Source organism: Rhinatrema bivittatum, chromosome 3 (assembly GCF_901001135.1).
Source record: "Rhinatrema bivittatum chromosome 3, aRhiBiv1.1, whole genome shotgun sequence".
Taxonomy (NCBI): Eukaryota; Metazoa; Chordata; class Amphibia; order Gymnophiona; family Rhinatrematidae; genus Rhinatrema; species Rhinatrema bivittatum.
Window position 1 is genome coordinate 181637372 of NC_042617.1, and position 14161 is coordinate 181651532.

Below are 14161 nucleotides of genomic sequence, written 5' to 3' on the forward strand. Positions count from 1 at the left end.
CTGGACTGCCCCTGAATTATGTGACTAAATTCTAGCTGCAGAACTCGTTATGCAGCTAGAATTTAGCCGTATATGGCTTCAAATATTGCCGCTTTTCCATTTAGATGGATAACTTTACAGTTATCCGTCCAAATGGCTTTTGAATATCGGCCTCACAGTTATCAAATGCAGATCTAAAAAAATCTGGGGAGGATCAGATTTAACAACCCACAATATCTCCATTTATATTCATTTGTTTTAGTCCAAAGTGCTACAGAAGTCAGACATTATCTAAAAAGACACAAAGATAAGGCCAGGTATTTTCCAAATGGTAGCAATATCTGTATATCATCAGCAAAAATATACACCTTCAGATCCAGGTTTCATATAATGGCCCCTAAGGGCTGATAGTATACATTGAACAGCATCAAATATTGATTTTTATTTTTTCCCCCATGGATATAATGGGATATATTTTTGAAGACCACTTTCTTTTAATCTTAGAATGTCTTTTTCTCTTTTCCTGTTCTCTCTGTACAGGCTCATGTGTCATGGATCTGTGGCCTTTAACACGAATGATACAAGATACAAGACAAGCTCCACACACTCATGACAGATCCATAAATGTAATGGTTTATATCAGGGCTTTACACCAGGTACTCACCATTTGCTCTGAGTCCATTGTAAAGGTGAGTATCACATACAGTAAATTGGCACCCTCTCATAATTACTGCAAATATGTTATGAATCAGTTGGGCAAGTGGAAATGCTGTTGATAATATTTCTCACTAATATACCAGCTCTAAAGATACGAAAAGAAGTTGTCAGCAGTCCCCAAAGGTAGGAGATGAGAACTACTGCTTAAAAAAAAAAAGCAGCTTTTTCTTCCTGCTACACTTGGGATTGCCTCTCTCCTCAGCTGATGAAGAGAGAGGGCACATCTCTTTCTTGGCCATAAAGGGGGGAGTGGTCACAGGCACTTTCCGGTAGTCTTTCTCTTGCAGCAGCGGACAAGTTTAGACTGACTGTCTCCCAGAGCCATGGGGTGGTCCTGGCCTCATAGAGCTTTAAAGCTCCTGGAGTAACGGCTTTTCGGGACTGCCTTTCCCTTTGGAGCAACATCCCGGTAGTATCCTGGTCAGAGGCACTTAGGTGTGAATATCTGATCCCTAGGCACTGCGGATCCCCCTAGGAAGACCTCCACTCCTTAGGAAGTGGAGATTCCCAGAGGGCCTGAACCTATCAAGAGCTTTGATTTGTGGGAACTTGAGGTCTCTCTCTCCTTTGATTTCCCCCCTCCTTTCTGCTACCTTGTCTCTCTGTCCTGGCCAATGCTCCTCCCAGGCTCTGTGTGGGAGTACCAAAGTTTTTATTAAAAAAAAAAAAACCACAGAGGAAGCCAGCGAAGCAGTGCCTATGATACCAAAGCAAGGGATCTGTGGAGTAATGTGGGCGTGATCGGATGCTGCAGCGGTGCCTTGAAGGCAGTGAGTAGCTGGTGTGCTGGCTTGCGGCTTTTGGAGAGGAACCATAGTGCTGATGGCGTGCCATGCTTGATGACAAGGCTCTTTGAGCCACTTGAGTGCGGTGGGCTTAATTTGGAAAAAAAAAATGTGGAGAGCAAGCAAAGGACTGCTTCGGGGTCACAGATGCTTGGCGTATGGTTCAAAACGAGTCCCTAGTGTTGCTGGGTTGTTCTGCCTGGCATACAATGGTGGACCCAGCCTGGCTCCCTCAGATAGGTCCAATGAAGAGCGTCTCCGCGTGGGGGATGGGCTGCAGGAGGGGACTGGGTCGGCAGTGAACTTATTCCCCACGACTATGGGGAGGAGCTGGTGCCTCCAGAGCAACCGGGCCTGGTTCCCCAGGCAGAGGGAGAGGCTGGGGATGGATCTGGAGGCAGGCCAGTGTTGCCAGCACAGAACATGGAGTTCTGCAAGGGGCCTAGCGGGAGCTCACTCTATGCGGTTCTCCCTGGATTTTGTGATGGTAATGAAACAGGCTTTCTGTGCTATGCAGGAGCCTGGATTCATTGCTGCATCGAGATCTCCTGATGAATGACTGACAGAGGGCAGGTGCAGGGCCCCCAAACACTTGTAGGACTTCCTCAGTCTCAGAGCATCATTAGTTCTCACAGCCAGATTCCAGGGAGGAGGACTGGGCAATGGATGTGTCAGACCCTAGTGCATCCCCAAGCTCCCAGGAGGAGGGGCAGTGCTCATCAGAAGAGTACACTTCCTCTATAGTTAGGCTGTTTTGGACAAAGGAGTTATTGGCCCTCATTACTAGTGTGCAGGTAGCCTTGAAAATCTCAGGCTTTAGGGAGGAAGTCCCAACTGAAGGTGATCCCATACTTCAGGGGACGAGGAAACCTTCAAGGACTTTTCCTCTGCATGAAGTCCTAAGACAGATGGTGCTGATAGAATGGGACTCCTCACAAGAGAGGCTCAGAGGAACAGGGTGATGGGGAGGCTGTACTCCTCTCCCTGTGGGAGAAAAGAATAAGCTGTTACAGATTCCAAGGGTGGTTGCGCTGGTGTCAGCGATAGCCCTAAAGGAACCTCAGGACAGAAAGATCGAGGTGATCTTAAAACAGGCCTCCTCCACGGGGGGCCATGGCTATTCAGACCTTGATCTGTGGAGGCTTTGTAGCTTGAGCAGCATTATGCTGGTTCAGCAGTAACTCAAGAGCCAGGAAACAGCACACTTGGAGTTGGCAATGGCCTCTTTTGGCAGACTCAATATACATCTTGTTACGCTCCTGCCCACAAGAAGCGTGGGCAGGCTCTTACCTTGTTACAGCCACAGCCAGTCGGGCTGCTTCTTCCTCCCTGAATCAGCTGGGGCCGTTCCCACAGCTGTTGCCATGCGGTCTGCTCCTCGGCTGCTGTCTCTGCCTTTCCCCGATGTGCTGCTGCGATCCTGGGACCTTCAGCGAGCAGGCCGTCTCTCCCAGTGCCTGTTTCAGTCCGGGTCCTTGCCTGACTGGGAAGCCGTCCCTGCCAGTGCCTGCAGCCTGCTTCAGCTCTCTGCTCTGCCTGCTGTCTTCACGGCATGGAGCCGTTCCTGCAGTCAGCCCTTCCCCCGCTTCCTCTGCAGCCAGCCTTACCTCTCTCTGCTTCCTCCTGCTTCTGTCCTTGCAGCTGGGAGCTGCTCCAGTGACCTGCCTTCACCCAGCTCCAGTCCAGGGCTGCTCCGCGGCTTCCTTGGGCCCTCCACGTGGCTGAGGATGCCACCAGCTTCCAGATCTTCTCTCCAGCTTCCTAGGGCGCGGGCGCGCGCCTCTCTGCTCCTCTTAAAGGGCCAGCCAGGTGTGGCCCCCTGCTGACCCCTCCCTGGGCGTTGTCCACCTCAGCCCTACTAAAGGGCTCAGCTTTCAGTCTGTCTTTGCCTTCGCAAGGAGTTGGTCACTCCTGAGATCCTTCGCTCCAGGAAGTCGTCCGTGTTCCAGCACTTCTGCAAGGTCCTGTGTTTCTTGTTTCCTGTCGGAGCTCCTCGTCCAGTCCTGATGTCTGCCTGCCGTTCCAGTCCCAAGGTCTGTCTCTTGATCCAGCCCTGATGTGTTCCTGTTCCAGTATCTGTGTCCTGATGTCATGTTCCAGCCCTGAGGTGTGTCTCCTGTTCCAGTATCTGTGTTCCAGTCCTGATGTTCCTGCTGTTCCAGATATCCTTGTTCCTGATCTGTCTTTAATCCTGTTCCTGATCCTGAGCTTTACCTGCCTTGTGCTGCCAGGAGAGCAGCGTATCCTTGCCTGTGCTGCCAGGAGTGCAGCGAACCTGCTTCCTCTTTCCTGTGCTCTCCCGCTCTCTGCGTGGTCCGCGACCAGCCTTCCAGGGCTGAGTAGGGCGCGCATGGGCAGGGTGGTCCGCGACTCAGTCCCGCGGGTGGTCTGAGTAGGGCGCCCTGAGGGACGGTGCCCATGTCTTCCTTCAGCCCTCGTTCCTGATTCCACCTCTGTGCATCCAGTCCTGAGTCCACGCCTGTGCCTGTCCACGTCTATGCATCCTACACCTCATTCCTGAGTCCACGTCTTTGCCTGAGTCCATGTCTAAGGATCCTGCATCTATGCCTGAGTCCACGTCTATGGATCCTGCACCTCGTTCCTGAGTCTACGTCGTTCCTGAGTCTCGTCTGAATCCATGTTCCAGTCATCGCTGTCCTGGCCTCCATCCGGCCTGCCGCTTCGTGTCGTACCCTGCGGCAGGTCCGAAAGGGCTGGGAACGGTCGGAGGACTATTCACAAGACCAACATTGCGTTGTTGGGTCTTCCGAAGCGTGCAGGTCCGGAGGAGGGCCTGTCTTCCATGTCACTCCAGCCCTGCTCCCGTCCAGCCCATGCTCGGGCATGCCACGCCTCCCGCGGCACCTCTTCAGAGCCCTCTGGGGTCGAGCCGTGGCCCAAGGACACACATCACCCAGGAGTGGGATCGCTCTCCTAGCGCTCCACAACACATCTTGATCCGAATATCCTTTAGATCGGTCACCTCTGGAGTCACGACCAGGAGACTTCTCTGGCTCCTCAACTGGGCAGCAGACTCAGCGTCAAAGTCAGACCTATGCAAGCTCCCCTTCAAAAGGGCAATTATTGGGAAAGGATTTGACAAAATTAGTAAAGGATTTGGGGAACCTCTGCCCCCATAACTCCCAAAGGATAGAAGCTGGCCGAGCATGTGAGGCCTATGGTGACAGCATTTAAATTATCCACATATGGGTAAGAGGTCATGGCTGGCAACCTCGCATATGGTGCAATAGAAATCTCAGTCCTTTTGAGGAGCCAAAAGACTGAAAGGAGATCTGCATTTGCAGGAAGCAGTCACCCTGCACAATGATATCCAGCAGGGTCCCTCAGATGATAATTCTGGTACCTGTCACAATTTTACACGGAGTGCACCCAGATTACCCAGGAGCAGTAGGTCCTGGATATAATTTTAAAAGGTTATGCACCTGAGTGAGTTTCTCTAGTACCAAATGCCATTATAATTTCTACCTGCACATCACAAACCAAAAGAGAAGCAGTAGAATCAACTCTGCAGAGATTACAAGACTTTGGAAGCTATAGCTTGGTCCCTTCCCAGAAAAGGGGACAGGGAACATATTCAATTTATTTTGAGGTCCCAAAGAAGGTTGGGACTTTTCACCCAGTGTTAGATTTAAAAAGGGGTCAACAAAATGTTTAAGGTACCCCACTTCAAAATGGAGATCTTCAGCATAGTTATGGGAGCAATAAGAAAAGGAGAGTTTCTGTCATCATTGGATCTGGCAGAAGCCTATCTCCATATACTCATCAGACCGGGTTCCAAAAGCATCTGCAGTATTGTGTTCTTAGCCAGCAATTTTCAGTTTCAGGCCCTGCGTTTTGGTTTACAAACTGTGCCATTGACCTTTACCAAGGTCATAGTAGTGGAGGCAGCAGCAATGCATAAGCAGGGTATAATGGTGCATCCATATTTGGACGATTGGCTTATCAGAGCAAAAATTACCCAGGAGAGCTAGTGTACATCTGCTATGGTAGAACAGCTCTTAGAGAGTCTTGGATGAGTAGTGAACTATGTGATGAGCAGTTTAGAGCTCTTGCAGTCACTGCAATTTTTAGGCTGGTATCTAGACATGGTAGAAGGACTAGTGACCCTCACTCCCAAGTAGATCACCAAAATAGTAGCCCAAGTAGGTACCTTTCACATCCTAAATTGTCCTAGGGTTTGGGATTGCCTGCAGTTATTGAGGCTAATGATGACCACCATAGATATTAGAGATGTGAATCGTGTCATCGATCGTCTTAACGATCGATTTTGGCTGGGGGGGGGAGGGAATCGGATCGTTGCGTTTTAGGTTTGTAAATATCGTTTAAATCATGTTTAGTGTGCCGGGAAAACCGGCACACTAAAACAAACCCTAAAACCCACCCCGACCCTTTAAAATAAATCCCCCACCCTCCCGAACCCCCCCAAAATGCCTTAAATTACCTGGGGTCCAGAGGGGGGGGGGGCCCCGGTGTGATCTTTTACTCTCGGGCCTCCGGTACGTTGTAGAAATGGCGCCGGCGCTACCTTTGCCCTGTCCGACAGGGCAAAGGTAGATAGGCCTGGGCAACAAAGCTGCCTTTGCCAGTCAGAGGAGCTCAGGCAGTGTGCTTGGCAGGGATCGGCTTGGGTCCTGAGTCTTTGTTGAAAGGCAGGAGTGGGGGGGGGGGGGGGGAAGGCCTGGGGGAGGCCTGTTCCAATTTATATTTTTTGTCTTGGGGGTTTTGAGAAGTATTCATGGGGTGGGGGGGGGGGTTCGGTTTGGGAAATGAATCGAACAAAAAACAAAACAAAACATTAAACAAAATGAAAAATGCACCTCCTGCACCCCCCCTACCCTTCGCCGCTGAAATGAAAAAAATGAACCAAAACAAAATGAATGGTCTTGCACATTCCTAATAATCTCATTCAGGCGACTCCTGTTGTCACACAGCTCTGTATTGTGACATGGGTTCTCTGAGACGGGGCAGGCAGAGGATCAGTGTGCCTCTCAGCTTATGTGCTTAGATTCGGAGGGAAGGAGGATAATTGCTCCCATAGACTCTTAATGGTGAATGACTAGCTTAATAAGGGGAATGGAACAGCTCCCTTATGAGGAAAGACTAAAGAGGTTAGGACTTTTAGGCTTGGAGAAGAGAACGGCTGAGGGGGGATATGATAGAGGTGTTTAAAATCATGAGAGGGTCTAGAACAGGTAATTGTGAATCGGTTATTTACGCTTTCGGGATAGTAGAAAGACTAGGGGGGCACTCCATGAAGTTAGCATGTGGCACATTTAAAACTAATCGGAGAAAGTTCTTCTTCACTCAACGCACAATTAAAACTCTGGAATTTGTTGCCAGAGGGATGTGGGTTAGTGCAGTTAGTATAACTGTGTTTAAAAAAGGATTGGATAAGTTCTTGGAGGAGAAGTCCATTATCTGCTATTAATTAAGTTGACTTAGAAAATAGCCAGTGCTATTACTAGCAACGGTAACATGGAATAGACTTAGATTTTTGGGTACTTGCCAGGATTCTTATGGCCTGGATTGGCCACTATTGGAAACAGGATGCCGGGCTTAATGGACCCTTGGTCTGACCAGTATAGCATGTTCTTAACGTGTTCAGTTTCAGAGAAGGCGTCTCTTCCAGCCGTGACAGGTATAAAAATGTGATGCTAAAACCAACAAAATTACTCCCTTTCATTTTTGTACCCTTCCTTTTGTTTTTACAGAGCAGTCGTCACTGGTAATGGTAATGAAAAGTTGTTTGTTTCAAAAGAAAGCTCAAAACGGTTATTCTGTATTTCTCTCCTTTAATTTTTTTTTCATGGCAAAGTAGGTTTTGAACCATGGTATGGTAGTAAATAGGATGTATTATAACAGTTTGGCATCAGTAATTTAATTAAACAATATTTTTATAGATCATTGGCCCTCAATTCCCTGTCCTGGTAAACCAGCAACAGTTTGGTTTAGGATATTTTACATGTACAAATTAATCGTACATACAAGTGCAAGTTATGCAGATATCTTATTTATTTATTTATTTATGTGTTAATTTCTTTAACCCATTAAACAAGACAAGTCTGGCCAAAGCGGTGTATAAAAATTATAAAAACGAAGCAATAAAACCAAAATGTTATATCTCTTCCATCAACTCCTTACTCACTAATTTCCACTTCGCTCTAAATTCATCAAAAACCGAACTACTCCTCATTCACAACCATCAAACGCACAAGCTCTCACCTACTGACTACCTAGCCAACAGCTCCTTCACCTCTCAGCCCCCAGTAAGAAACTTGGGTGTATTAATTGATCAACACCTAAACCTGAAAAAACACATCAACTCTGTCTTAAAAGAAGGATTCTACAAGCTCCGGCGTAAGTTCCTGTTCATTGTACACCGACGTGATATCTTTGATGAGCGGCGGTATATAAAAAACTTTAAATAAATAAATAAATAAATAAATAAGCTAAATATTATAAAAAAACTGAAACCCTTACTCCACACCCACGATCTCAGAATGGTTATACAAGCCACTCTCTCATCCAAACTAGACTACTGCAACTCCTTGTATTTAGGCCTCCCCTACTCCACAATCAAACCTATACAAATGCTACAAAACGCCACCGCTAGAATCATCATGAAGGCATGTAAATCCGACCATATCACACCTCTACTAAAAGACCTCCATTGGCTCCCATCCCATCACGTATCCTTTTCAAGACCCTCACCATTATCCATAAATCCATATTCAAAAACAACTCCTCCTGGCTCAACGAACCCCTACGACTCACACAGTCATCCTGCCCAACCATAGCAAACCTCAAAGGCACTCTGCACATCCCACCACTCAAAAGCGCCCACCTCACCTCAAGTAGGGACCGCGCCCTATCAATTGCTGGACCCACTCGATGGAATGCCCTACCCACCAACCTCCGCCTAGAACCCTGCCCCTTCAAATTAAAAAAAAATGCTCAAGACCTGGCTCTTCCACCAGGCTTACCCTGACTAGACTCTCGCATGCCCCCCACATGGCCGCCAATTGTTGACCTCCGTATCGACCAGTTACCTATCTGTTATTCATCAGTTACCAGTTATCTTACTAAATTGTTAATTATTTATTTCAGTTATCTATATGTTACCTATCAGTTACCAGTTATATTACTAAATTGTTAATTATCTAGTTTTATTTTCAGGCTTCCTTTATAGCCTACCTGAACTGTAACAATCTCTGTTGCACAAGTTTCCACTAGTTGTCCCTTCTCCCCCGCTCCCTGTTCTTTGTACCTTTCCAATCTAGACTTTCAATGTAAACCGACATGATGTGCCTACTAATGTCGGTATAGAAAAACTGTCAAATAAATAAATAAATAAATAAATAAAACATTACAAATTACTAAAATCCAATTCAAACAGCTTTCCTCGTGATTAGCAAAGATCCTTAATCTTAATAGACATCTGAAAAGAACGATGGCTTATGAATAGTAGAGCTGGAGACCAGTGTTACAGACTGCATATATTCTACCTGCATCAGTTCACTATCTTCAAAAAAAAAATGCAATAACCTACCTACAATATCATATCGCTATCCCCATGACTCCATGAAAGCTTCACCCAATATTGGTCAAGAAATACAGATGCAAATGTAAAAAATATTCTCAACCAAAATAGAAAAGGCATTTCCCGCTGTATTTGGAAACTATATGCATATATAGATTTATCTGTTATTATTTGGATTCATTATTGACCTTTTTATAAAATAAGAAATTCACCTAAGGCGGGGTACAACATATTAGAATAGCAGTGTGTAGTCAGAGGTCAGTTGTAGCTTAACAGTTCCAAGATGCACTGTAAGGAGTAGACTTGAAATAAAAAAAAAAGTAATGGCAAAACTTATTTATTTATTTATTTATTTATTTATTTATTTATTTATTTATTTATTTAACATTTTTCTATACCGACCTTCAAGGATGAATACCATATCAGGTCGGTTTACATCGAACAGGGGATAGATACATATAACAAGAGGAACAACTTTTTATAATCAGAGGAAGCAAAAAAGTAAGGAAGTAGAAAAGTAAAAAAGTAAAAAGTTACATTAAAACAAGGATCATGAACTTGGAAGCTGATTCAGCTGGAAGAAGAAAGGTCTTAAGAGAGTATTAAATTAAATTAAATACAGTGAATCATGTCTGAGTCTGGTCTAGAGTCTGGTCTAGAGCCAGTTAACTTATTAGATTAGATAAATAGTAAAAACTTAAACAATATTTCAACAAAACAGTAGTAACTAAACTTAAAATAAATAAACAACATCTCAGCAAAACAATAAGTTGTAGCAACATGTTCAAGCTACTCAGGATGGTGTCAGTTTATCGTGTCAATTTAATTCTAATGTATGTGTGGGTGCAGGTTTATTATGCAAGATAATTAGCAGGTATAAAATTACACAAGTAAGTTAGCAAATCTATGCTCATGTGTAATTTAAAATAGTAACTTACGTGCATAAATATTTTCCTTGCCACAGAATGCTCCTAGGCTGGTTCCTTTATACACTTGTATACGTGCATGCGAAAGCAAAAATACACACATGTGTTTGATATTTATAAAATAACATGTGTTGCGGTCCCTGTCGCTGGGCTAGCGACCGGGTCCTTACCTTGCCTCCGGTGCCCCCATGCCCGCCGCGATTCGCCGCTCCAGGGCCCTTCCCGACCGCGTGGCAGCGGCTCTCTCCACGTGGAGACGCCGCTGAGACCCGTGCCTGACTCCTCCCCCTGCCGGGGAACGCGCGTGCGCGAGGAGGCGCTATTTGTATATGTATATGTAGACTATTTGTATATGTAGACTATTTGTATATGTATATGTAGACTATTGTAATGCTCTCTTCCTAGGATTGTCAGACTCTTCACTATACCCCCCTTCAACTGATCCAAAACTCTGCAGCCCGGATACTAACCAGAACATCTTACGTCATCATATCACCCCTATTCTACAATCATTACACTGGTTACCCATAAAGTTCAGAATAAAATACAAAATTCTCTCTATTATCCATAGTTTAATTCATAACCATAATCATACTTCTACCTGGCTTTGTTCAATACTGCGCATATACAAACCAACGCGACACTTAAGATCACTTAACCAAAATTTACTAGATATCCCTTCTCCTAAACAAGCCAGATTAGACCTCACTAGAAAAAGAGCCTTTTCAATAGCCGGTCCAACACTTTGGAACACTTTACCAAACCATCTTCGCTCGATATCCAACCCTGCACATTTCAAAAAATCTCTCAAAACATATCTTTTTCAACTTGCATTCAACACGTCTTCTAATTAAACTTAATCATCAATACCGAAATTACCCTCTTAAACATAGTTACACCCATTACAATCCCATTTATACTACACATAACTACAACATACCTGCTCATTCACACGTTTCCAACTATCATACCCTTCTCCCTTCTTCCCTTTATCTCATATAATTTTTACGCTCTATTTCTCCCCCCTTCCCCTTCCTCCTCCCGTTCCCCTTCCCCCCCTTTTTCCCCTTTTCCCCCAAAACAATAAGCCCATGGTTCCAAACTTTTTATATTTTTAATAACCTTATATACTAGCATTCTGTCTAGTTATTACCAATTTTTATGTAAAGTTTAAAAATTCCATTTTATTTTGATTATTTTATTTTTGGTTTTAAATCTGTGAACCGTTTTTGATAAAATTTCTTTTTTAAAAAACGGTATATAAATACTTTTAAATAAATAAATAAAAAAAAAAATTTGAAGGTCCAGCACCCGGAAGTGCTGAACCGCCCCGTTTCTGACGTCAGATGCCGGCTCCCTATTTAAACCGGCGTCTGTCACCCTTACTTTGCCTTTGCAACGAGGTCGCTCTCTGAGTACTTAGTTGCTTCCAGCTCTGGTTCCTGCTTGTTCCAGCCGTGCCTTGCTTCCAGCTCTGGTTCCTGCTTGTTCCAGCATTGCCTTGCTTCCAGCTCTGGTTCCTGCTTGTTCCAGCCGTGCCTTGCTTCCAGCTCTGGTTCCTGCTTGTTCCAGCATTGCCTTGCTTCCAGCTCTGGTTCCTGCTTGTTCCAGCCGTGCCTTGCTTCCAGCTCTGGTTCCTGCTTGTTCCAGCCGTGCCTTGCTTTCAGCTCCGGTTCTTGCTTGTTCCAGCCGTGCCTTGCTACCAGCTCCGGTTCCCGCTTGCTCCAGCTGTGCCTTGCTTCCAGCTCAGGTTCCGGCTTGGTCCAGCCGTGCTCCGCCTCCAGCTTCGGTTCCGGCAAGCTCACCTGCAGCCAGCCACGACCCTCGGACTTCTTCACGAATCTCCTGTCTTCAGCCAGCCACGACCTTCGGACTTCTTAACGATTCTCCTGTCTTCAGCCAGCCATGACTTTTGGACTTCTTCACGCTTCTCCTGTCTTCAGGCAGCCACGACCCTCGGACTTCACCGGATCTCCTAAGTCCCAGCGACCCGGACCCCTACGGGCTTCTCCTGGGGGGGTCTCGGGTTTCTAGGGTGAAGTCTTCGCCAGTTCGCTCCAGCTTAACTCCGCCTCCCGGCTCATTACCATCTACTGGGGCCTGTCCCCAATCAGCCGGCCCAAGGGTCCACTTATTGACTCAGTTCATAACAACATGTTCGCGAATAGGTGCTACTTTTGCACATATAAGCTCATTTTACATGTTTGACTGAAAATTCCCTGCTTTAGTTTTTTATTTTCAAAACTATGGAGGTAATTTTCAAAGGAGTTACATGTGAAAGGTAACATGCTATCATTGCAATTTTCAAAATCCATTTACTTGGGTAAACAATTTTCAAAATCCATTTACGTGGGTAAACTACATTTACTTGAGTAAAACCTAATTTAAATGTGTAAATGCTTTTTAAAATCAGGCCCTAAGTGCATTGTTTTAGTTGTATAAATTACAGAAAAAGCAGATATTGTAGCAATTTCCAAAAGCCCACTTACACGGGTAAGGTGCATACACACGTGAAACACCCAGTTTTAAGCGTGTAAATACGTTTGAAAAACAGTCCCATAGGAGGTAATTTTCGAAGGAGTTACATGTGTAAAATTAGCATATATACTTGTAAGTACATTGTACTTGCGTACATGCTATTTTATAAACATCAAGGGGGTAGATATTCAAACACTACTTAGCTGGATAAATAGTATTTCTCTGTCTAAGTGGCCCCCGGTGAATATCCAGCTATACTACTTAACTAGATAAGGGACTTAACCTGGTTAAATAGTTAGCCATACAGTCAGTGGGTGGTGGGTGTAGCTGGGTGGCGCTACCTAGCCAGGTAACTTAGCCGGATAAATAGTGATATTGAGCCTTATCCAGTTAAGTTAACGAGATAAGTTAGACGTGGCCCATAGCATGGCTAAAGTTATCTGGATAAGTCTTATCCAGCTAACTTACATAGTTGGATATATTTTAATATTGGCCCCCAAAAGTATACACACATTTTTGGTTTCACGCACACATTAATCTATGCAAAAAAGGAGCGGTCTAGGGTTATTCTTGGGTAGGGCCAAAAGGAACACATGTAAGTTCCTATTTTATAAGAGATTTACATGAATACATTAGGCAACTTATTTATGCAATTTTACGCCTGCTAATTAAAGCTATTGATATCTGACTGGTCTGCTGTCTGCTATTGGTTGGGTGGGAAGTCTGGATGAAGAACTAGGAGGGTCTGAATGACCTGGAGAAGAACTGGGTGAGCAGAAGGTATCTGCAAACTGGTGATTGTTGCGCTTGGCGGTCCGTGCCAACTTCACCTTGGTCCAAGGGTCCACGCCCTTAACAGTGATTTCAATTATGTGTACATGTTTTAAAATATACCGACTTTCATGCATAAATCAGGGTTTTACACCAGCAAGTTATATTTTTTTTCACATGGAAAATGTACGCATTATGTTGATAAAATAGGTAGGAAAGTTATGCGTGGATATATCGGGCTGCACGGAGTTGATTGAAAGTTATCCTTATACTTTTGAAAATGCAAAACGTATGTTTGCAAGTGCCGACCCCTCTCCAACCATGACTCTGTGAGTGCCTCTGTTCACTATGGATAAACTTCCACGCTTACAGGCCAAACGCAGATAAGTTTACCCAGCTATCAGGTGGGCGATTTTGTAAAAGGCCATTTCTGCAAGTTAAGCACTGTTTTGTTCACAGGAAAGGCTTTGAAAATTACCCTTTACATCCACATTGTCCCTTTGAAAATTGGTCTGTGTGTGCATAATTGCGTTCAGATTCATGCGAGCTGTTGCAAAATTATCATCGTAAAGTAAATGATGTGCATAAAAGACCAACTGCTATAAGTAATCCAATTGCAAGGCTTTTAAACCTTTTGCCATGGCGTGCCAAAAAAGTCCATTGCTGTACAAAATTCCAAACTTATTTAAATAAATTGCAGAAAAGCTTCTAGTATTGTGCTAAGAAAAGTTTTATATAAAACTGGCTTTATCAAAGTCCATCACAAGATGGCAGCCAGAGACAGTAAAAGAAAAGAGGGTGGCATGGGTAAGCTCCCATGATTTTCTACAAGAGGAAAAGAAAAGAAAAAAAGTGTTTTCTCCTGTAGGAAATCAAGGGAGCTATGCAGACAAAAAAAAAAGGAAGCTGCTCAGAACCTGAATAAATCCATTATAGTATGTTGT

The 14161-nt window shown here is 44.7% G+C and overlaps 1 protein-coding gene across 1 annotated transcript in view; it reads left to right on the top strand.

The window, feature by feature from the left end:
• Positions 1-14161, top strand: part of WDR64 (WD repeat domain 64) — a 540197-nt gene that overhangs the window by 192123 nt on the left and 333913 nt on the right. Inside the window, exon 12 of the mRNA XM_029594015.1 lies at positions 520-668. Coding sequence (XP_029449875.1) covers positions 520-668 — 149 coding nt within the window. The remainder of the gene's footprint in view (positions 1-519; positions 669-14161) is intronic.